The sequence below is a fragment of the Podarcis gaigeae genome (assembly GCF_964106915.1).
Source record: "Podarcis gaigeae genome assembly, chromosome: 4".
Taxonomy (NCBI): domain Eukaryota; kingdom Metazoa; phylum Chordata; class Lepidosauria; order Squamata; family Lacertidae; genus Podarcis; species Podarcis gaigeae.
Window position 1 is genome coordinate 24,168,515 of NC_139677.1, and position 21,208 is coordinate 24,189,722.

Below are 21,208 nucleotides of genomic sequence, written 5' to 3' on the forward strand. Positions count from 1 at the left end.
GCTGTGTTAGAGATAGGAAGGTGGGGGTGGAAATCCTCTACCCCCAGCTTTACATGCCTGGCACTGTCCTAGAACATTTGTGGTAGCTGCTCCAAAATGCAGGTGCTCCAAATGTCAGCTTAGAATGTGTTTGCTCCCTTCAGAAGGGCATCCCTGTAGTATTTTATTTGAATAAGTTATTGATTCGCAAATGGTCTCTTTCTACACAATCAATTGCCAGTAGCTCATCTTAGAAAATTATTAAAACCTTATAAAGGGTCATCATTATTAGATATGAAATATATAGTCTATGTTGCTTTGGTTTGCAAATATTCTCATGCACGTAAGTTGATTGATTGTAGCCCAGAAGGTCTACAAGTATTTAGCAGTTTTTCAACCATTTCTCTCTTTGTTCTAGGATTATCACTGGCAGTGGCGCTCATTTCTCACCAGTGGCTTTACCGCTGTTTATTTTCTAATATACGCAGTACACTACTTCTTTTCCAAACTTCAAATTACGGGTACAGCAAGCACCATTTTATACTTTGGTTACACTATGATAATGGTACTGATCTTCTTCCTTTTCACAGGTAAATATGAATATATTTTGGTACTGAGACTTTATATTAGAGTTCTTCTGGGGTGCTTCACACAATACAGTTTAAGAGTTCTAGAGCCATGTGCAAACTTTCTTCATACTACTGTTTGACGGACATCCCTATGGTTGCTTGTTTAAAAAACAAACAAACTTGTGTGCCTGTCAATTTTAATACAAAAAAATTCCTTCTAGTAGCACCTTAAAGACCAACTAAGTTAGTTCTTGGTATGAGCTTTCGTGTGCATGCATACTTCTTCAGATACACTGTGATACACTTCAGAGTGTATCTGAAGAAGTGTGCATGCACACGAAAGCTCATACCAAGAACTAACTTAGTTGGTCTTTAAGGTGCTACTGGAAGGAATTTTTTTTGTTTTGACTATGGCAGACCAACACTACTACCTATCTGTAACTGTCTATTATAATGTGGACTATGGACCTCAAGTTGTCGTGACATAAAGGTGGGATCTTTAACTGTAGTCAGGACATCTTTATGTTCATTTCCCTGCTCCTCTGCTTTCTACCTGCATCTCTGGCTGCTGAACGTTGGCAGTCATCTGTATAATTCCTAAACACAGTTAGGGGCCATTTCAGAATTTGATTGAAAATGCAAAATACAAACCCTTCCGCTTTTTAATCTGTATTGTTGCATGCTTGCATTTGTTTACCTATTAAGGACTGTTAGAAGTTTTATACAGAGAGAATTGTACTATTTGGAGAACATTCTTCTCCACTTGTAAGGGTTTAGAGAAAAGGCGTCAAAACCTTGATGGCTATAAAATATAAGAAGTTAATTGGATACCATTTTAGTATCTTAAACATTTTTTTAATTTTTTTGCACAAGTTACTGTTGCTTTCTGGAATACTTTTTGTAGCGTTTTCCAGTTTTATATGCCGATAACTGTGCATTGGGATTCTTCTCCCCCCCCCCCCCCGAAACGTAGCTGTTTACAAGAAAAAAGAGGCTGTGCATTAAGGGATACGTACATAGTAAATTTCATTAAGCTTGGATGAGATCATTCTAGCAAGTGATCGAAATTACACACACAAGCCCCGAAGGCATCTGGCTTCCTGTGTCAAGATGATATAAAAGCTAAAAAGAGAAACTCATAATTGTTGCATCAAAACTATTATATTGCTGCTTACTCATCTGTTAAAAATGGTCAGCCTCAAGAAGGGTTCTGACGGTGCCCTGCTGCTGTGACGGTGTAGCACATGCTTGGGGCACTTGCTTCTCACACTGCATTCCAGGTCATTGATCAGACACAGCAGGCAAAATACTGGGAGCTATGTGACAAATCTGACTTACAGCTGGGCCCACAATACTGTATCGGAGTAAATGAGTCAGTTAAACATCAGTGGCTTAGCTACTATGGAAAAAAATAATACAGTATCATTCACAGTTCTTGTTGAATTTTTCCATCATGAATGAACCATTGCTAAACCTTCATTCTTCACTACAAACACATTACATACATAACTTTGAATTAGAACCTGACGCATAAACATAGAAAAGCTTTGCAACATGTAATGGAACAATACCTATCTTCAGTCATCTAAAGTTGCAAAAATTCACACTCATTAATTCTCAGTTACATGAAACGCAGACTTCAAGTGACTTTTTTTAAAAAGTCTATTTGTACATACTTTTTGTGAATAATCAGGTGCATAAAATCAATGTGCCATTGTCAAGCAGGTTTTGACTACTCAGGAATTTAAATATTCAAAGGGCTGTAAAAGCAGTAGTCTGTTGGTTTATTGGAGCATATGGTTATTTCCCAGCCATGAACAGACTTATCAAATGTCCCATTCTCCAATATCTTCAGCTACCCTGGGTTCTAAATCAGCCAAAAATTATGAAGTCAAATGGTCTGTTTGGTTGTGCTTTTCAGCATCAAAACTATGTATATATCTACCAAAATAACAAAATACACTCAGGCTGCATTGCACCACCCTGCATAAATTACCTTGGAAATGTTCTTGCTTGAATTTAGCGGGACTTAATTCTGTCCCACTAATTCATATAGAAGGAGGCTTTACAGTGTGCCTTCTCACTGTGTGGAGACATAAAGAGGAATGTCCTTTCACTCAGAACTGGTCAAGCTATTTCATCGTAATTTGTGAGTAGGTACAGTGTCTTGAATTCAGGCTACATATAGACTCAAATATACACTAATTGAGGGAGCTAACTAACACTAATCTCCTGGTAATGTAGGATGTTGTTAACTGGAGATTTAAAAAAAATAAAAATCTGACTGGTACAGACTTCCTTTTAAAAATAAGTCAGGACACTCCAGCTTCTACAGCTACCCATTAAGACATTGAAACAAGAAGCTTCTGTCCCTGAAAGAGAAGGTATTGTGTATTGCAAAATAGGGTTGTGTTGATGCACAACACGTCTTTTTTTTTTTTAGCGCCGGCTCCTTTTGCGAGCAGTGGGATCCTTCGTGGGCCTTGGTGTCCCGCCTTGGTTTTTTTAGCGACTTTTTTTTTTGCGGGCGCCACGTGCTCCAAGCGCTGGTACCCAGTCCTGTCCTGAAAGGCAACCTTCCATAAAAGGGCAGCCTTCTGTAAAAAAGGTCAATAACTCTGGGGAACTATAGTCCGGCCCCCAAGAGTGCCTGAGGGACAGTGAACTGGCCCCCGTTTAAAATGTTTGAGGACCCCTGTGTTACAGTATCTAACAGAAATGTAAACTCATCCTTGGTATATGTGGTTTTCACACTTTTTCCGGGCCACGTGGATCCTTTGCTCATTTGCATCCTTGTGCTTCCTGCATAAACAGCTGTGTTGCATCAACACAACCCTATTTTGCAATACACAATGCCTTCTCTTTCAGGCACGGAAGCTTCTTGTTTCAATGTCTTAACGGCGTGGAGCCTGTGCCGCCCGCCATTTTGTCACCCCGCCCCTAGGCTGGCACTGCTCCCTATGCACCCACCTTCCTACGCCATGTCGAGTTTACCTCAGCGTGCGGGGACTGACTGAGCAGGCGGCAAGGTCTTTGGGCGGGTGCTAGGAAAAGGAGCATGGAGGAGCTTGAGGCAGAGCCGCTGCTGCTTGAGGCGCTGAATGGGAACAATGGGAGCACCCGCCCAAAGACCTTGCCACCCGCTTGCAGGCTGGATTGAGGAGCCTGGTGCACTGGTGCATGTTGTAGGCCCACGTACCATAGTTTGAGGACCCCTGCTGTAACAGATCCATTGATGTTTATTTTGCCAATTTAAAATTCACGTTCTGTTTTGTAGGAACAATTGGATTCTTCGCATGCTTCTGGTTTGTGACCAAAATATACAGCGTTGTAAAAGTGGATTGAAGAAACTGTAAAATATAGGAGCCATCATCCTAATATAATGATACGCTTCTGAAGAAGAATTTAAGCTTTATCTGAAGTATTGACTTCTGTACCTTGTGAATGATACTGAATATACATTTTGCCCACCCAAAACATTTGTATTATAACTTTGCAATTTGTTTTCACTTGGGTGTTCTTACTGAAGGTTGAAGTTAAATATTGTATGCGTTTGTAAATGTTGCTTATAGTAGAACTTTTAAATTCTAAATGACTGGCTAGAAGTGAGTACATTACAGAATTTTTAATGATACTTCTAAATAAATAACGGGTGTAAATACAGTTTTCTAGGCTTGTTGAGTGGGGTTAATTATCCCCCTGCCCCATTGAAATAACTTCTTTCTATCATGACTTGGAAAGTTGACTCGTGTGTTGCTTTTGATTTTCTTTTCCTGATTTTTTTTTTATATATTGGAGTTATGGCCATAAATCCACCTCACTTTTTCTGTGACTTCATTAGGTTCCAGTGTTGTTGGCCTTTGGAACCATGTGCCTCTTGAGTCTTGGGAATCTATCCATTCATAATTGTAATAATTACTATCAACATTTTCAGTGGATCATCACATATTATAAATAAACCCATGAAATTTTGTAAATACAGATATATTGATATGTTTTAAAAATATGTAGATTATATTTGTTAAATTCTAGGTTGGTTTAACTTTTTGTTGTTGTTGTTAATCTGCTCTACCCTATATAGATGTAACTGTTCATAACTGCACAACACTGTCAGTTCTAATCCGCTAGCGTAACTAGATTGAGACTGGATAATATGTTGAGAAGATCTGCATACAGAGAAGGAAGACGCACTGTCAAGTGTGCTCACAACAGATTTTAATGATTCATATTATGTAGAATGGATTAGGGGGGTTGGACATACACAAGCAGAAATGCCATTTGTCTTGTTTTAATAGAACGGTTCAATTTGCTAGATGTGGAATTGACATTAACCCATATGCATCCTTGGAAAAAAGCAATGGAAACATGTTTATCATGTTGAGTTGGTTTGAGTTTACGTTAATGCCTGCATGTCTCCCACAAGAGCATATCTGCAACCAAGTTAAACTGCATGTTTTGGGCTCAGACATTCTGATTGGAGAAAAGAACCTATGTTTTTTCTAATACATTCTTTCTAAAGATCATAAACTAATGCTTGAATATTAAAATCCAATAAAAGTATCTTTTGTTAATAACTTTTGAATTTGGTCTTGTAATCTAGCATTACAACTCTGTAATTAAACTAGGTATGTTAGAAAAAGCAAAAAAGAAAACATGCAGCAAATGTATATTCTGGTTTAGTGAACAGCCAATCTCATACTTTGCTCTATAGTGTAGGACGGCTGTGGAGGGTTCCCTCCCTTCCTTTAAGTCTTAATTGATGGGGAAAGTGTGAATCACTCTCTGCTTCTTACTGGAGCTGTTTCCCTTTGCGTCTATGTGGCAGTTTGTTTTTATCTTGCTTTTTGGTTTCGACCAAACTGGTAAAAAATAGTACACAAGTTAAACTCAAACCACCAAAAAATCCCACTGGCCAAGCAGTATCAAACTTCGGTCAAATACCAAAAGTCTGTCCTAAAACCTAATCCAGGCTTCCTCAGACTCTGCCCTCCAGATGTTTTGAGACTACAATTCCCATCATCCCTGACTCCTGCTCCTACTAGCTAGGGATCATGGGAGTTGTAGGCCAAAAAACATCTGGAGGGCCAAGTTTGAGGAAGCCTGACCTAACCGAACATAATTTGACCATGTTCATGAATGCAATGAGAAGACCTGGTGGGCTACCCTAGGGAATGTATTCCAAAAGAATACCAGGCTTCTCTGTTGCTGCCCCCAACCAATTGTTCTGTTCTATTAATATCTTGCTATGCTTAAAATTCTATCCATTTCATAGCCGCATCCTTTCCCCATTTCTGTCCTTCTGCTCCTTCTGTTTGTCTTGTTCCAGCCATCATTTTCATTTCAGGTCTTTGTCCTATCCTGTCTGAAGAAACCTCCCGACCCCTGGGCTCCCTTTGCCTCTTGTGTCTTCCTTGGAAACCTTGGAAACATGTTTTTCTCATATGCATTAGAGTCATGTAAAGTCAGCATTACCATGAAGTTGCCAATTTTATAAGTTGGAGATAGAGCTGTGTCACAAGTGAGAAACTAAGCTTTGCGTACTTCACAAATCAGGTTTTCTGAGGTAAATTCTTCTTTTCCAGAATATGACTTAGTTGCACTCTGGGAGGTGAGTTACATCTCCTTTAAAAGATATAGCCTGAGTTCGTAGGAGAGATGGAAATGAGGGGAGACCTTTGAAAATTCTGCGGATCGTTTTGAGATCTTTTCAGCCACAGAAGTTCTGTTGTAAGAACCCAGCTATATATATCAGAGGCCTGAACAAAAATATTTGATGAAAAAGCTTTTAAGAATTAAAGAAAAGTTTTCACCCTACCAACTGTCACCAGGGATTGACATTTTAGAAGTGTTTCTGAAACTTAAAGTGTGACATTACTTTTTTCCTCCTCTTCTAAAAGCCTTTTAATTTAATTCTATTTGCATCAAATACAATGTGAAACACTGACTTTGTAACAAGGGGGAAATGAAAGAAACGTTTGAAGGAGTCTTAAATGCATTAAATCTAAAACAGCTATGTTCCTAGCATACATTAAACATTTTCAGGAACTTCAGAAATGTGCATATAAAAAGAATATCATGAGGGGAATAGGCACAATTACTTCTGGGTGTTCAGCCTGTTGATTTGACAGGATATATAAAAGCACTCATCAGGTGAAAACAAAACATTTGATACCAAAATTGTGCTTAGTCTGCTGGGGAAAAGTATTTCATGTGAAAATGACACATAAAGCCTTTCTTATCAGGAAATCACTTTCCTGCTAAGCCGTCAGGCTGATGTGTGGCATGTATATGTGAACAGTAAACCTGATTCTGATTTTGGTTACAGATCAACATCAAAATAGAGATTGCGCCAGTCAAATTTACCAGTCTTGTTTTTTGCATCCTGCATTTCCCACCAGAACAAGCATGAAAATCAAAAGGCAAAAAGTTCATGTTATATTTTACTAAGAATTTTTTAGGAGAAAAATAGTTCTTTTTAATCAGGCATTTTAAGACTACAGATTTCCAAAATTATTTTCAAGTGTGGGGCTATATCTGTTTACATCCAGTGCGTTCCCACAAGTTTGGGAAGCGGTGTATGCATATTAGCCATTCGCTGTACCTGTCATTTCTTATAAAATGCTATACTCAAATGCATCTCCCCCCCCCCCCCAAAAAAAGCTTCAGTTTGAAATGAGCAAAAGAATAACCTAACTGCGTTTTAAGCAGGTAATGTGTACACAGCCTGGATCCACTCTCTCTGGCCCGAGAGACAATGGAGTGCACCTCAAGGAGTGGTCAGATCTCTGGAGACTCACAGTGCCTGCTGTGGCTGCAGAGACTTGTAACTACTGCTCGCTGTGCTGTTTTTGCTGCATTAGTAGCACCGAAGTGACCTCTCCAGGGCGTAAGCCTGGACAGTGAGTATGGAGGTCCTGGGCTGCCCAGACGACAAGACCTGACCCCTCGCCCCCGTCCTCACTGATGTGATTCAGAGGAAAGCAGAGCAATACAGTGGTACCTCTGGTTGTGAACGGGATCCGTTCTGGAGGTCCGTTCACAACACGAGCAGAACACAACCCACGTCTGCACATGCGTGGGTTGCGATTTGACGCTTCTGCGCATGTGTGCGATGTCATTTTGTGCCTCTGCGCATGCGGCGAAACCCAGAAGTAACCCTTTCCGGTACTTACGGGTCACCGCGGGATGAAACCTGAAAACGCTCAACCTGAAGCAAACGTAACATGAGGTATGACTACATTTAACATCAGCTTGGCTGCAGGAGTTGCCGGAAAGAGACATACAACAGTCTTAGGGATTCCACTCCACATTTGTGTAGGCTTTTCTCCTTAGCCTTTTCTTCACTTGAAGATGACCCGCAAGGCTGCGGAGAATTTTGGCACGTGTAGCTTGACATACCACAATATTACAAGAGCAATGCAGTGGGGAGGGCAGGGAGATGCTCCCTGATTTTGGAGCTCTGCAACCTGCTGCTCTTAAACCTTCCTGCCATTATGAGATATGTGGAAGCCCATGTTTAGCAGTCAAAAGAAAGGGCATGGTGCCTGGTCTTCATCAAGGTAGCAGAGGGTGATTTTAAAAGTAGTTGTAAACCCAAGGGTTAAAAGTTAAATAGGCTTCGGCACCAAAACAAAATGGTGTTCCACAGAGAGCAGCAAAAAGCAGAGAGGAGACAGAAAAAACTTAATACACTGGCCAGGGAAAATAAATAGATAATATGGAAAAGCTGGAGGTGGGAAATGGAAGCTTAATATACAAAGAAAAGAGAACAACATTAGCATCAGCTGCTTTTCTATTCCTTCCATAATTTCATAGTAAATAAAAATACAAGGATTGAGAGGTTTTTATGGCATTTGTTTAGATTAAATGACGTGACTTACATTTCAATATGATAACAATTTTGAAAAAAATTGCACAGAATCCGTATCTTCTTGCTACAATGGCACACTACATGTGTGCTTTTATACCAAATAATAAAATAGTACAGGAAACTGACACCATTTGAATAACGAATAACGGAAGAGTCAGACTCAACAAAGGGCAGGTTTCTGTGATTAGACACAGATAATACAGAAAGTCTGAAATATGTATGGGAAGCTAAGTTAAGCATAGAAATAGGTGAGGTGCAATGGAATTTTAAGTGCCCCCCCAAAAAAAGACCAAGAACAGTCTGAGAATGGGTGAGAGAAAATTAAAAATAGTCCACCCAGCTGTAGTTTAAGGGTGCTGGAAGTTGTAGCTCTGTGAGGGGTAAATTGCCCCAGGATTCTTAGGGGGGGGGGATGTGTACTTTAACTGTAGGTTGTGCATGCAGCCCAAGTATTCCGTTTTCTGACAGAATGGACAGTTACAAAATTGTGACTCACCTGGTGGTCATTTTGAAGAAGGGGATGCAATAAACCCCCCAAGTAAGTACATTAATACTACAAATATTTGGGACCCAAGTTGTTCTGGGTTTTGTAAGTAGCCGTCCGAACAGAACCATTCTTGGGGAAGCGTTTTAGCTCGGTGAGAGGATCTGGCTTTGCATGCAGAAAGCCTGAGGTTTAATTTCTGGCATCTTCAGGTAGGACCAAGAGAGACCCATGTCTAAAGCTCTGCAGAGCGTCTGCCATTCATTGTAGTGAGCTAGATGGGTGAATAGTCTGACTCAGCTTATATTCCTATATTACATCAACATGGTCCCCAAGAGAAGCACTGCTTACAACCCTTGTGGCCACATCCTGCTCTCAGCTTATCTTCACAAGTAGCCTCTTGCAGAGAGCATTACAGTAATCTAAACATGAGGTTAAAGTAAAGATAAAGGGACCCCTAACCATTAGGTCCAGTCGTGACTGACTCTGGGTTGTGACGCTCATTTTGCTTTACTGGTCGAGGGAGCCAGCGTACAGCTTCCGGGTCATGTGGCCAGCATGACTAAGCCACTTCTGGCGAAGTAGAGCAGAGCACGGAAATGCCGTTTACCTTCCCGCCGGAGCGGTACCTATTTATCTACTTGCACTTTGACGTGCTTTCGAACTGCTAGGTTGGCAGGAGCTGGGACCGAGCAACGGGAGCTCACCCTGTCGCGGGAATTCGAACCGCCGACCTTCTCATCGGCAAGTCCTAGGCTCTGTGCTTTAACCGACAGCGCCACCCGCATCCCAAAACTAGAGCTCAAATAAGCTGAAAATAGGCCCTCCTTTGCTACCTGGGATTCCAGGAATTGTGCCAAGTTGAGGAATACTTTCAAGCTACATGCTGATGTTTCCATCGGCAAACTACTTCACCCAGAGTACTAGACTTGATTGCCACAATCCTACACATGCTTACTTGGGACAAAGCCTCCTTGAACAAAGTGCAACTTATTTCGCAGTAAACATCAGACTGCAACTATGTATCCCATGCAAACTTTTTACAAAGGCTGTTCTGCCTTTCTTGTCCAGATATCAATAGGTGGTGAATATCTCCATGGTGTGAAAAGCTTCGCTTGCTGATTTCTGTGTATCAGTCTGTTCTGACGGAACAAGAAGCACCAGGCTGCTAATACGACTATGTTTGTAACACAGCTAATTCACTGTTGAAAAAGGAGGTGAGCGCAGAAGCACCTTGCTTTGCCATTCCATTATTTTTAATACTTTCTAAGTTTTGAGGTAATATTACTGGTGCTTCTATGTACTACCAATGCACAAGGTAAAGCTGGACAGGAACAGGAAAATGTTTCTCCTTTGAAGGTTCTGTATTGGAGCTGTTTCCAAAGTGACTTTTCAACTCAAAATGTCAAAAATATTTTCAAGATTGACCTTGGCAGCTGTTTGTTTCCTGATTTTGACCCCCCCACACACAAAAAACCCGCCAAAGAAAATATCCACTTACAGATAGTCAGGTGTACGTCATTCTTTGACTGCCAAGATGCTCATTTCTCTTTCATGATTCAGAATTAATAAACATCAAAGAAATGTTAATATGAAGCTGTCTTAAGCCAACCTGAGGCAGAACAGGAGGTCATTTCATATTATATTCAAAGCCCAATGTTATGATTTGTGTTTATCTTTACCTTCGAGGGTCATTAATAAGTTCCCTATTAATATTCCCTGCACTCTTCTTTTGTTTATGCAAGACTAACTGCATCTCTTTGCAATTTTGCAATATTGTATACATTTCTAAAAATATGAATACAGTGGTACCTCTGGTTGTGAATGGGATCTGTTCCAGAGGCCCATTTGCAACCTGAAAATAACGCAACCCGCGTCTGCGCACGCATGGGTTGTGATTTGCCGCTTCTGCGCATGAGCGTGACATCATTTTGCACGTCTGCGCATGTGCGAAGCGATGAAACCCGGAAGTAACCCTTTCTGGTACTTCCGGGTCGTCTCAGGACGTAAAATGAAAATGCGCAACCTGAAGCAAACTTAACATGAGGTATGACTGTATATACGAGTCCTCTGCTTGCTTCCTAATAATCTCATTTGAATAACGGGGAAATAGATTATTATTTTCTTGCCTGACCCCCTGATTGTTCTTACAAACAAACACGTAAACCAGTCCTTTTAGCTTAAAATGGTATAAATCATGAAGGATCCAATCCGCTATTCACTTATGATCAGCTCCCTTATTGTTTGTTTGGATGGCTCTAAAAGGGTTTTTTCTTTCAGATTTCTTTTAACTGAGGGGGTAGATTAGGTGGCCTTTTTGTGGAGAGGCTGACAGAAATAGAACTGTTGTTTTATTGTTGAATTTGAGTGTTCTAGATATTTTAAACTGATTTTTAATTCGCTATACATTGTATGCCACATTGAGAAAATACTGCAGGTTGAAAGGTGGCTAACAATATTAATAAAATAAGTCCCATTGGGCTAAGTGGAAGTTAATTTTATGAATCAATATCCTTTGGACACATAAAAGTATGTACCTTAAATTATTTGTATTCTACATGCTCAAAAACAAGTTAAACTTGATGTTACGTTGGGAATGCAAGACTTTACAATGATTCTAGGGGTATTTCCAGATGGAGGTTTATTGCTGCTCACGTGCACAGTTTTTTATGCAGGTATCATAAAAAAATGGCAGCCTACACTCCACCCCCCCAATTTAAAATCGATTTCCTCATACAGCGAAAAAATCCATGAAATAGGTTTTTAAAAATCCATTACACATCTGCAGGCAGTAGTAGTATGGAAGCTTGATACTGTACTTTTCGAAGTTGGTGGTTTGCCACATCTCTACTGATGCTTCAGTTGTTGTTGTTGTTTAGCCGTTTAGTCGTGTCCGACTCTTTGTGACCCCATGGACCAGAGCACGCCAGGCACTCCTGTCTTCCACTGCCTCCCGCAGTTTGGTCAAACTCATGTTCGTAGCTTCGAGAACACTGTCCAACCATCTCATCCTCTGTCGTCCCCTTCTCCTTGTGCCCTCCATCTTTCCCATCATCAGGGTCTCTTCCAGGGAGTCTTCTCTTCTCATGAGGTGGCCAAAGTATTGGAGCCTCAGCTTCACGATCTGTCCTTCCAGTGAGCACTCAGGGTCGATTTCCTTCAGAATGGAGAGATTTGAGCTTCTTGCAGTCATGGGACTCTCAAGAGTCTCCTCCAGCACCATAATTCAAAAGCATAAATTCTTCGGGGATCAGCCTTCTTTATGGTCCAGCTCTCACTTCCATACATCACTAGATGCTTCAGTAGATGGTCTCAAATACACCTGTTCTGTATTTCAATTTGTTCCCCACTTGAACGCAGTCATTTGTTTTCAGAAGCACATATGATACGCATTGCCTCTTTTTACCAACTGCTACATGCTGAAGGCACTTTCAAATTTCCATAACCGAGGAGGAGCTGTTCTCGCAATACCTCCCTCCACTCGGAGCAGAGCAGACGACCTCCCAACTCAGCTACTCCTTTCCCGCCCCCGAAGACCTTTCCGACGACTAGGTGCCCCAGGCCCCGCCCCTTTAGAATGCCGGGACGGGCCCTCACGCGCGTGTAACACGTGAGTAGAGCTTTCCGACGACCCGGCGCTCCAGGCCCCGCCCCTTTAGAACGCGGGTAACTTATCCAAACGCGAGGCGACAGAGAAGCGGTTTCCCTCCCTCCGCTCAAGTCCTCCGCTAATGGGAGGCGGACGTGGGCGGAGCCCGGAAGAGGCGAAGTGCGGCGACGATGGCGGCGGCGTTCGGGCTGCGGCGTCTCCTGGCGGCGGGTCAGAGCCTGAGCGGGCGGGGAATGTGAGTGACGGCGACGTAGGGAGGCGGGAACGCACGCAGGGGAAGGGAGGCATTGCTACCCCCCTTTCCTGAAGATTGGGGGGTGGCGGAATTAGCGGGGTTGGGAAGAAGTTCGCCCAGCGGTTGCTCTCCTCCCCGCTTTTTACTGCCACCCTTGCAGTAAAACACATTCACACGTGCACACACACACGCGTCTCTTGTGCTGCCAAGTTCCGAATAGCTACGTGGTCCTGTAAGCGTTCGAAAGTTGGGCTGTCTCTTAGAGAGGGAAACTGACAAACAAAACAAAAACCCCACAGCCCACTCTTCGACCTTCATTAAGGGCACTGAAGGGGAAAGGGGTGCCGTGAGTCCCGTAACGTCTGCAAGCGCCACAGCCTCCTCATCCCTGCTTTCAAAGAAGGACCGTCAACCCCTGCAAGGAATAACAGCAGCCTGATCTTACTAAGTAAATCCACCAGAGTTCAAAACATTACAGTCTTCTTCAAGGTAGGGCTGTTGGGATTATTTCATAGCCACTTAAGTGGGATTTATCCCAAAACGCTAAATTAACAGGATTTGTTTGTATGTATGTTTTGAACACTTTTACGCCACTCTTTTGAGTATGTAACCTCCAAGCAGTTTACGAAATGTTGAGATGGTAACAGTAGTCATAAAGGTAAATATAACATCCAGAAAAACTCATCTGTCAAATTAAAAGTCCAGGACCAAGGTATTTACTGTAGTGAGCATTGAAAAGGCCAACTTCCTTAGGAAGTGAGTTCTGAAGGCTATCACAAGGCACCCTTGGCCTCAGTAGGTGTGGGGACATGCAGAATACCTCTGGTTAGGATCTTGATATACAGTATGGGCAAGTTTTTTTGGGGGGGGGGGCGGTGACGGCGGGCTCGATGTCACTGTTTCACTCTCACACCCGCTCTCAGTTATGTTGTCCCCACCTCCCTGAACATCCCTGAACAACACCAAACATTAAAAATAAGCACATCTTACTCTGATAAAAGGAAGTCCATTAAAACCCAAAAGTTGAAAACAAAAGCTAACTATCCCAGAGAATCTGGAGGGGACCTTTATGAGGGGATAACCAATAAGTCGGAGTCTCAAACAGGTTCACTTTAAATAAATAACAAAATTTATTTTTAAAACCAAGGTAGCAAATAACACACTTAGGTTTCTTCAGACAGACAATGTTAATTCTGTTTTAATTAGTTATCAGGTATTTTGGCTTGCTTGATAGTTTGGTTCTTTTCTGAGGTGGCACTTTCTTTCAGGTAAAGGTAAAGGTACCCCTGACCATTAGGTCCAGTCGCAGACAACTCTGGGGTTGCGGCATCTCAACAATCCCAGCCTCTGAGGTACTTTCTTAAGGGCTCACTACTTCCTTCACTGGGTTTTGGGAGTCTTGTCTTTCTTCAGAAGAGTCTCTCCCCTCCAGACTAGCTTGATCCCCAAGTACAGTCATACCTCGGGTTGAAGTTGCTTCAGGTTGAGAGCTTTCGGGTTGCACTCCGAGGTGACCCGAAAGAAACGGAGCACGTTACTTCCGGGTTTCGCCACTTGCGCATGCGCAGATGGTCAAGATGACCGCATGCGCAGAAGTGGCGAATCACGACGCGCAGACGTGGGTTGCGTTTACTTCAGGATGCGAACGGAGCTCCCTCAGTCTCCCAGCTAAATTTGGTCCTTTCTCTCGAGGAGCCAGCGCTTCTGTCTCTCGCCGGCATCTCCATCTGTGTACGCCTTGCGCCCATTTGCTTCTCCTTCTGAGAGAGCGAGAGAGAAGCCCTGCAAGCTGGCTCCTCAAGAGAAAGGGCTGTTTGGAGAGAAAGAGAGCAATCAGAGATTGAGGAAAAACAATTACATGTTCTACAAGTCGATCCCGATTGACCTGTTGGACACTGGTGCTAACGAACACCAAACATTAAAAACAAGCACATCTTACTCTGATAAAAGGAAGTCCATTAAAACCAGTATCACTGAGACAAGTGCTTTGACCCCAGCACCTGTAACGTTGTAGGCCTCACCTGTACAGATGGTCATTGTCATAATATGATGCCGTTCTGAATTCCATGCTTATAAAAGGGAGGAGTTTGATGAGACAGAAAATTGTGTTGGAATTTTGGGTTTATAATTCATTCAATATTTTGAAATGTGGTTGAAGGTAAAGGTTGGATTCTTATTATTGACCAATTCTTCACCTACAATGTCGGAAGACAGAAAAAGAGCTAGTGGAGCAAGCTTAATGAAGGCTTTAGTCCCACATGTGGTTTCCTGTAGGGCTTTTCCCCCCATTCATTGCCATTGTATGAGAATGAGGGAGGTGTTCATAGTGAGTTCCAGCACCTCCTTATCTAGAAAAATAGCACTCACTGGTTGCCAGGGCATAGCACTCTGGCATGGATCTAAAGGTGGATGGATTTGTCAATGTAGGTTCCCTCAGTTTCTCTTTCTTCCAGTTTTAAGTTTAATTCTCCACATTTCTGGACCAACCTGTGATTATATATATATATATATATATTTGCTTTCGTAGATTTTCACGGGTACAGGAATGCAGGTTTTGGTGTCCTCGGGTGTCTTCCCGTGTAAAAGTTGGGGTGTCTAGGCGACGTTTCGACGAGGTCTCACTCGTCATCTTCAGGCTGGTGCTTTCGGCTTCTTGTTACTGGAACAGAGCGGGATCTCAATGTTTGAGTTCCTATAAATACTGTAGAGGGGGTGTGGTGTCTAGCCTCCAATGTTCTGGGCAGAGAGGAAGTTCCCAGGCTAGTGTGCCTTTTCTTCTTTTGTTCCTTAATTACTTGAGAGATACCTTGAGTGATTTCTTGAGTGATATCCTGAGTACCACTTAGGTGGGTCATTAGGTGTGGATTAGTTGCTAAAGTCTTTGTGTCTTGACCTCTTGAACTTTGTGAAGAGTTTTCCTGAGAAGATGGCTGTATTGCACTTAGTTGTGCTTTGGCTTGGCTTCGTGTATAGGGGCGAGCTGTGGTTTTGTGGCTTGTGTCAGCCAGATCTGTGTAGGGATTGCAGGGGGGTGCAGCATCCGGAGGTGCCACCATGGATTGGCTACTGGATGGTGTCAGTAATTCATCTGTGGAGAGGGTCTGGGTTTGGGTCTGGTGTGGTTGATTGGTGTTGGCGTTCTGTGTGCCTCTGGATCTGGTGTCAGTTTTTGTGGGGAGGGCTAATTTCCAGATGTCTGGCAAGCGGGATGTGTCGTCACGCTTGTTCATGTTGTGAGGGTGTTTCTCTATCTCGATGGCTTCCATGATTATTCTCTTGTGGTGATGTTCCGTGTTAAAGAGCAATTTGGAATCTGCAAAATTAATTTCGTGTCCTGTTTCTTTCATGTGTTGGAAAAGAGAGGAAGTTTTTTCTTCTTTTTTGACGGCATTCTTGTGTTCTGCGATACGTGCATTTATTCGTCTGTTTGTTTGTCCAATGTACGTGGCTGGGCAGACTTTGCAGGGTATTTCATAGATCCCTTGGTTTTCCAACTGGATTTTATCCTTGGGGTTTCTGAGGATATTGGCTATTTTTTGGTTGGTGCAAAAGGCTGTTTTGATATTGTGTTTATGGAGGATTTTGCTAATTTTATCTGTAGTGCCCTTGATATAAGGAAGGAGGGCCATGCCATTGTTTTCTTCTGTGTCTTGGTTTTTGGGGGGTGTTTCCTTTTGGATTAGCTTCGTAATCCTGTTTTGCTGGTATCCATTGGCAATTAACACATTTGAGAGATTCTGTAACTCAGTTGTCAAGTGGTCTTTGTCAGCCAGGCGTTTGGTTCTGGAGATGAGAGTCTTGGCTACGGAGTTTATTTGTGCAGGGTGGTGGTGTGATTGTGCATGTAAGTAGCGGTTGGTGTGTGTTTTTTTCTGGTAGATAGTGTGTCCTAGGGAGCCATCAGGTTTTTTGTAGATTAGGACGTCAAGGAAGGGAAGTTGGTTGTTGGCTTCTATTTCCATAGTGAATTGTATTTTGGGGTGTAAGTTGTTGAGATGTGTGAGGAAGCTATCCAGTTTTTCCTTCCCGTGTGGCCAAATTACAAAGGTGTCGTCAACATATCTGAGCCAAAGTTTGGGTTTGTGTTCTGACTTGTCTAAAGCATTGGTTTCAAAGTGTTCCATGTACAGGTTTGCGATGACCGGTGAGAGGGGTGATCCCATAGGTGCTCCTTCTATCTGTTTGTATCTTTGTCCATTGTGGATGAAGTACGTGTTGGTTAGGCAGTGGTTGGTCAGGTCCAAACAGCCTTTTGCACCAACCAAAAAATAGCCAATATCCTCAGAAACCCCAAGGATAAAATCCAGTTGGAAAACCAAGGGATCTATGAAATACCCTGCAAAGTCTGCCCAGCCACGTACATTGGACAAACAAACAGACGAATAAATGCACGTATCGCAGAACACAAGAATGCCGTCAAAAAAGAAGAAAAAACTTCCTCTCTTTTCCAACACATGAAAGAAACAGGACACGAAATTAATTTTGCAGATTCCAAATTGCTCTTTAACACGGAACATCACCACAAGAGAATAATCATGGAAGCCATCGAGATAGAGAAACACCCTCACAACATGAACAAGCGTGACGACACATCCCGCTTGCCAGACATCTGGAAATTAGCCCTCCCCACAAAAACTGACACCAGATCCAGAGGCACACAGAACGCCAACACCAATCAACCACACCAGACCCAAACCCAGACCCTCTCCACAGATGAATTACTGACACCATCCAGTAGCCAATCCATGGTGGCACCTCCGGATGCTGCACCCCCCTGCAATCCCTACACAGATCTGGCTGACACAAGCCACAAAACCACAGCTCGCCCCTATACACGAAGCCAAGCCAAAGCACAACTAAGTGCAATACAGCCATCTTCTCAGGAAAACTCTTCACAAAGTTCAAGAGGTCAAGACACAAAGACTTTAGCAACTAATCCACACCTAATGACCCACCTAAGTGGTACTCAGGATATCACTCAAGAAATCACTCAAGGTATCTCTCAAGTAATTAAGGAACAAAAGAAGAAAAGGCACACTAGCCTGGGAACTTCCTCTCTGCCCAGAACATTGGAGGCTAGACACCACACCCCCTCTACAGTATTTATAGGAACTCAAACATTGAGATCCCGCTCTGTTCCAGTAACAAGAAGCCGAAAGCACCAGCCTGAAGATGACGAGTGAGACCTCGTCGAAACGTCGCCTAGACACCCCAACTTTTACACGGGAAGACACCCGAGGACACCAAAACCTGCATATATATATATATATATATATATATATATATTCCTCCTGAAAAATTGTCAGCATTTAGTACAAATTTTTGCAACTACACATTTTTATATGCCGCATACACATTCTCCTAATTTAATGCACTTTTGTATATAATGCACTTTTGTATGGTGTTTTCACTAATATGTGCATTTCCACCCACACTTTAAAATGTGCAATTTTGCGCACGATGGCTGTGTTTCGGTTTGCATCTTGATTCAGGAAGTGTGGATTTGGTAGGTTTGCCTTTAAAACTGAACTTCTTGTTGAATCTCTCTCCCATCCCTACTTGGATCCTGTCATAAACTGACAAAAATAAAGTTTCCTGTTCCCCCGCCTACCATGGGGGTTGCTGGAAGAGGGGGAGATTTCCCAAAATCAGGTTGCGATCCACCCAGTTTTGGTCGCTCCCCCAGGAACACCTGGTTCAGGATGACCCCCTGACTCTGTAGCATGAATTTTTTGGGGGGTGGGAAGGAAACATTCCTCCCCTGACTTTCTCCAAGTTGATGTGTGATTGCCAATGCATGGTTCCTTTTGGACCTGGAAGAGGGGAAATCAGGGCCATAATGTGGTGGGGTGTAACATGGTGGGGCACACTTAATTACACTCCGCCAACACATTCAGAGGGTGGGAACAGAACCCCTGTGCAAAATGGTTATCGCCTGTATAGTGAACCTTATTTCTTCTGAGTAAGAATGCTTAGATTTGCAGAAGTTAAGACAGATTCATAGCATCCTTACAATTACACTGAGCATCATGGTTTGGTTACCTGAACACCCAAAGCCCTTTTACAGAGCTGCTTTTAACAGAAACTCTGTCCACGTTGTATGGTGGGTTGGACTTGGCAGCTGGAATTAGGACAGTTTGTTAACATGCTCAACCTTTTCGTTGTATAATATGGTAGCATTGTGGGCAGAAGAACAGAACTCGGCTTTAATTGGGTGGCCTCTTCTTATAATTGTCCCTAGTGGTGGAATATGACCAGTGGCGTAGCGTGGGTTGTCAGCACCCGGGGCAAGGCAAGTAATTTGCGCCCCCTAATCCGTGGATTTTAGCAGGGGGCAGAGAGCTGCGAGTGTGAGCGCACCCCCCCCCCCCGATGTTGCGCCCGGTGCGGCCGGCCCCCCCTGCACCCCCCCACACTACGCTACTGCATATGCCAATGAATTGATACGTCAGGGTAAACCTTTCAACCTCCATAGTCGGTTACCTTCTTCTGTTTGACTAGGAAGTCACAATTAGAGCTCTTTTAAGCTGTTGTTTTTTCATAAATTGGACACTGGAGGGTGCTAATGCAACAAAAGCTGAAATATAGCCAAACACGTTTTCTTTGTTAATCAGAAAAGTTTCTCCCTGTCTTGCAACATTTTAGCAGACACAAATCTTGAACAGATACAAGATTTCCGTTGACAGGAAAATAAAATTTTAAAAAATCTCTGTGAAGATGAGGTATCTCTTTTTTACCTGGAATTATTATTATTTTGTTTCTTTAACAATTGAAATGTTGCTTTATACAGTTGTTAAAAGTTGTTCTGTAAGGGTGAAAGCTCTCTCTCTTTCGCTTTTGGTGCATTTTGAGGATTTTGGCTCCAAAGACTGGTCCTCCCCATGCCTTTGTAAAATCCCTTGGATGTCTTTGTTGAACTGTTTCATTTTAAATTAATCTTAAATTCATTTTATTACTATGCAGCAGAAAGAGATGAAAATGAAATTGTGTTGAGTTCGTTGTTTGCAACCTTGTTGGGAAAATGTTCATTTGAAAGCACCAACTCGTTTTTCAGGTTTTGAACAAGTTTGTTTCTCAGTGATTTATGTCATTGATGTTCTTGAGAATCAGGACTGGCTACTGAAATGTGTTAAATTTGACAGTTTTTGCAAGCTGTTTTGTGATGTGGGACTAAACAGGAAGGGCGTGTGTGTCACTGCACTGGTGGTGGATAAAGTATTTAATAAAGTATTATTAAAGAAGAAAGATGAAATATAATTGGGAGAGTAGCTTAGGAACAGCAGTTGTTCTCTGAGGCTGTGCCATGCACTCTGATTCTGCTAGTCTCAGATAAGTACAGTTCCCATATGCAGCTTGTAATGTTGTCAGGTGTAGCTGATACTCAAGCTCTAGAACTGGAGCTTAAGGTTGCTGGGCTGGAAAAGATTTACTGGGTCTAAAGTATATCAGTCAAGGCAGTCTTTGCTTGCTACAAACTTGTGCCACAGACTTAAAAACAGATTTAATAGCCCTTACTCTCTAGGAACCCTTAGATGTGTAGTTCAAGGGTGGAAAGCTAGAGATCAGGATTTGTAACAGAATTTCCAGCATTCCTCACCCAAAGTTCCCATCGTATTTGTTTTGGTTGTGGTGGTGAAGACATAACTAAACTGGCATAAAACAGATAAACTTTGTAGAATTGATGGAAAATATATTTAGCATTTCCCCCCGAATAGCTAGGAAGCTTCCCTAACATTTAAATCACTGAAAACTGTTCCGTTGCAAGTAATACCAGTGTTTTTGGTTCTTCCTGCAATGACTCAAATAGAAGAATCCTATGAATGCTAGGTATTGATATTCTTTTCCCAGACAGAGTTGGCGCAGTATAATAGAACCTAGGGGAACTTAAAAAATATATAATGACAAGACTATATCTACTTGAACTCAGGTGTAAATTTGAATTACTTGTTATCATGGTATTGAGGTCCTCTTTTCTTCCTGTTTCTATAGTATAACTATACTGCAGTGAAAGAACATCTCAGCTGGTGATTATACAACTAAATGCCTTTGCTTTCATATTTTTTATTGTAATGACATTACACAGTGGCTGGCCATTGTGAAGTCTCTTCCGCAATGAAAAGGAAGTGATGAAACTCTGAAGAATTTGGGACACGCCGAGTCGATTTTCTAAAATTTAATGTACTCATTGTAGTTAAACAGTTAACAGAGACATTTTATATTGAGCTTTCAGGTGACCTAATTTCCCCTAGTACTGTACATTTAGCTTTATACATCTGCACCTAATTTGTAAAATGGACTTAATGAGAAACTTCAAACAGTTTAAACATCAATTACAAAGAGGGCAAGGTTTTAAAGTTCCAGTAATCTGTCCATATTGGTCATTGAAACATGATCCCAGCTGGATATAATTCAAGACAGATGCCATTCCAAAGCCTTGAAACTAAGGACACTAACAAGCTGT

At 42.2% G+C, this 21,208-nt stretch overlaps 2 protein-coding genes across 5 annotated transcripts in view; both read left to right on the forward strand.

Moving 5' to 3' along the window:
- TM9SF2 (transmembrane 9 superfamily member 2) overlaps positions 1–5,122 on the forward strand; it is a 29,262-nt gene extending 24,140 nt beyond the window's left edge. For both annotated transcript variants that reach the window (XM_083735302.1, XM_083735303.1), the window contains exons 16-17: positions 398–569; positions 3,826–5,122. In XM_083735302.1, the coding sequence (XP_083591428.1) occupies positions 398–569; positions 3,826–3,893 (240 nt within the window). In that variant the 3' untranslated portion in view covers positions 3,894–5,122. The remainder of the gene's footprint in view (positions 1–397; positions 570–3,825) is intronic.
- Positions 5,123–12,610: 7,488 nt separating this feature from the next.
- CLYBL (citramalyl-CoA lyase) overlaps positions 12,611–21,208 on the forward strand; it is a 187,056-nt gene continuing 178,458 nt past the window's right edge. The window contains exon 1 of one of the 3 annotated variants that reach the window (XM_083735339.1): positions 12,611–12,747. In XM_083735339.1, coding sequence (XP_083591465.1) covers positions 12,683–12,747 — 65 coding nt within the window. In that variant the 5' untranslated portion in view covers positions 12,611–12,682. Of the gene's footprint in view, positions 12,748–19,449; positions 19,470–21,208 lie in introns of those variants that run through there. The other 2 variants (XM_083735340.1, XM_083735341.1) reach the window with 2 other exon arrangements.